The following is a 3,465-nucleotide window of genomic DNA, read 5'->3' as shown; positions in this document are numbered from 1 at the left end:
TTCTAAAGGACTCTCAGCATTGGGGCGTGTCCCTCTAGCAACGGCCACAGCGTTCACTCACTTACCAAATACTTAGCAAGCACCCTCCGTGGACCCAAACACGCCGTTTGTCTCGGCCGAGCCCCTGTAGTGTGCTGGGCATATTCCCTGGCAGTGATGCAGGGGGAAGAAGAGACGCTTGAGACATCTTTCCTCACCCGAGGGTTTGCGTGTGTTGAGGAAGGGCCCACACCCAGAGCCCGACGGGGGCGAGGTGGCCCATCTCTGAGCTGTGACTGCGGCGGGTGTTGGCAGCGGTCTTGGGAGCCAGGAGCCTTGGCTCCTCTCACTCCCCCTGGCCCTGTGCCCAGTTGTCATGGGACTCTAAGCACGTCCTCTCCCCCCAAACCTGTCTCTCGCTGGTCACAAGGAACCCTCGCCCTGTCTGCATGAAAGAGGTGCAGGGACAGCGACATAAGAGATGCAAAGTGCTTTAAAAACCACACCTCCCTCTGCAAGAGGAATGGCCAGCAGGAGGGAGCTGGCTCAGTGGGAGGAGGAACTGGAGGAAGCCTTCCGAGATACTCCATCTCCAGGGCCCTTGGACATGAGCCCTGATGCCACCTGGTCACCCTGAGGGGCTGTATTGGGCAGCGGCAGGAAGTCACAGGGTCAGCCGCTGAGACGCCTGCTCGGCCATCACAGATTGTGGGGCCTGGGGATGGAGGGAGCTGGGCTCACACCACTGCCTTGCTAGTCTCAGGAAGACTGGTCGTCCTAGCTAGAGAAAGTGGGATGGATGACATGACTCCAGGTCCCTTCTCTCTCTCTGGACAGCCAGAGAAGCTGGGGGACATCTGCACCTCCCTGCGCTATGTGCCCACGGCCGGGAAGCTCACGGTCTGCATCCTGGAGGCCAAGAACCTGAAGAAGATGGACGTGGGCGGCCTCTCAGGTACGTGCAGAGCTTCTGGCTGCCACTGGGTGGCAGCAGCGAGTCAGTCTCTCCCGGAGCGCCAGCATGCACATCCAGCATGCACATCCAGCATGCACACCCAGCATGCACACCCACCGGGAGGGGTCTCCGAACAGCTGCGGGTCCTGGGGGCAGGACCAGGTAGCAGAAGTCTAGTTGCTGACTCCCACTTTCTCTGAGGGCTCCCTGCCCCTCTGAACTGCCTTCCCGTGCTCCCCTTCCAGGCCCTGGGTGCCACCGGAGAAAGGACCCCTCAGATGAGTCAGTAACCTAAGATTCTCCTGTCAGGGAAGCATAGGCAGTGGACGGGGCTCGCCATCTGTGGTGCCACCAAAATCTGTGACGCTTCTCCGGGACAGGCTCTGGGGCTCTGCTGTGGAAGGGGGCTGGAGGAGGGGAGTGCTCTGGGTGGGGCTGGCCCACAGCACAGGCGGGATGTTCCGGTGGCATGGCCAATCACCGTACCTCCCCGAGCAGCAGCTGGTGCTTGGGCTTGACTAGCAGGTCCAGCTGCCAGCCCTGTCCCTAACCCATGGTGTGGCCCTGGCAGATCATGTCCTTTCTGTGGGCTTTGGTTTTCCGTCTGCAAGGTCAGGGATGGCAGGTGGAGGTCGTCCTTAGCAGCCCTCCGCCCTGCCTGGGACAGACATCGCCAAGCCGCCCTCACTCTTCTGGACTCAGTGGCCACGGGCGGGTGGGGCTGACCGGACCTCTGGGCCGCGCCTCTCCCGTGCAGACCCCTATGTGAAGATCCACCTGCTGCAGAGCGGCAAGAGGCTCAAGAAGAAGAAGACGACGGTGAAGAAGAAGACTCTGAACCCCTACTTCAACGAGTCCTTCAGCTTCGAGGTCCCCTTCGAGCAGATCCAGGTGCTGGGCGGGGCTGGCAGGCCAACACATGGGGACAGAGCCACTTTGCCCATTGGGGGGCCTCCAGGGGAGGCGAGTGTGGCCAGTGGTCCTTTGGGGCGGGGAGGGGGAACGGGATTCGGAGCTGCTGAGGAGGTGGGCTGGCTGCCTCCTTGGTCCCGCCTGGGCCATCTCCGCCCCGTTCTGCTGCCCAGGTCTGTACCCAGCTCCTCTGACCCCTTCCTCTCTCTGCCTCCCCTCCCTCCCACCAGCCAGTCCTCTACGTGTTGGGGGTGAGGCCTGTTTCCCACCACTTCCGGCATGAGCGGGTCTGACCCTGGCAGGACAGGAGACCCCCAGCATCTAGGCTGCAATGGGGGGCTTGGAGTCTTAGTCGCTCCTTCTTTGTAAGGAGCTGTCCCTCATCACCCCCGCCCTCTCCAGGGGGGCCGGGGGCGAGGGTGCTAAGGCGATTCTCAGAGTTCGTGTCATTTGTGGAGAATTCTTCAAGGGAACGGAGGCAGCTCAGCGATGTCAGACCCAGGGAAGTTCTCATTTTGGGGAACTTAAGACAGTGTTCTGGCCCAGGAATCTCAGATGTGACGTGTCCCGAACCAGCACAGTGCCCTCCTCTATTCCCCTGCAGCCAAACCTGCTCCATCCGAATTCTCTGATTTCAATGAGTGGCCCCGCCACCTACCCAGATGCCCGAGCCGGACACCTGGGTGTCACCTTAGAACCCCTGCCCCTCTGCATTCTCCTTTGCCCCACACGCTTTGCTGAGCGTTTCCTAAGTGCCAGGAACTTGCTGGACGCCAGAGACACAAATGGGTAATAGATACGGCCCCTGGTCTCAAGGAGCTGACAGTCAGGACAGAGGGGTGTCACAGGCCACTGGGACAAGGATGTGAAGACTGTGAACAGTGCAGGGGAGGCTTGGTCCCAGAGGATGAGTCTGAGCTGGCTGGGTTGGGTGGGAGAAGGGCACTGAGGGTCCCTCAGGCAACCCAGCTGGCCACCAAGTCCCCTGAGTCTCCCCTGGACGCCTCTCCAATCCGGCCCGCACTTTCTTCCCACTGCCACGGCCTGGGCTCAGGTACCGACACCTGCCCTCCCAGACCGCTGTCCCCCTGCCATCGTCCCGTCCCTCCTCCACCCCGCGCCAGGTTCTGCACCAAAATGCCCAGGCTGCCGTCTCGCCAAGGCTGCGGGGGCTCCCTGCTGCTTGCCGAGAGGATAAAAGTTGTGCTCCTTGGCTGACCCCAGGCCCTGCCAACCCCATTCCTGCCTCTGCCTCACACTGGACCTCACACTCTGAACTCCACCTGTTTCCCTGACACCAAATGCACTCACGTCTCCGTGCGGCCGCCCGGGCTGATCTTCCTCCCTGGGACCCTCTTCTCTCTTTCCGGCCTGGAGAAACCCTCAGTCTTCACCTCCAAGCTCACAGTCGCCTCCTCCGCGAAGCCTTCCCGATTCCTCCCGAGTTCCCCTAGTATCTCGTGCTCACCTCCCTGCGTAACGCCATGGCTCTGCTTTAGGCGTCGGCGCCTGTGTCTGCTGCCTTCCTGGGAGGTGGGACCCCCCTCCGCTTTCGCTCTTCCGCAGCGCCGCGGGCGCCCCGGCGTCGGCACGGGGCCCGGAGCACTGTCCCTGATCCA

General features: G+C 61.9%; 1 protein-coding gene across 1 annotated transcript in view; it reads left to right on the top strand.

Moving 5' to 3' along the window:
* SYT2 (synaptotagmin 2) overlaps window positions 1–3,064 on the top strand; it is an 11,332-nt gene extending 8,268 nt beyond the window's left edge. Inside the window, exons 8-10 of the mRNA XM_023534779.1 lie at window positions 817–934; window positions 1,692–2,019; window positions 2,971–3,064. Coding sequence (XP_023390547.1) covers window positions 817–934; window positions 1,692–2,019; window positions 2,971–3,064 — 540 coding nt within the window. The remainder of the gene's footprint in view (window positions 1–816; window positions 935–1,691; window positions 2,020–2,970) is intronic.
* The last annotated feature ends 401 nt before the right edge of the window (window positions 3,065–3,465 follow it).

This window comes from Pteropus vampyrus, unplaced genomic scaffold, assembly GCF_000151845.1.
Source record: "Pteropus vampyrus isolate Shadow unplaced genomic scaffold, Pvam_2.0 Scaffold131, whole genome shotgun sequence".
Lineage (NCBI taxonomy): Eukaryota > Metazoa > Chordata > Mammalia > Chiroptera > Pteropodidae > Pteropus > Pteropus vampyrus.
This window is presented reverse-complemented; position numbering and strand designations above follow the sequence as displayed.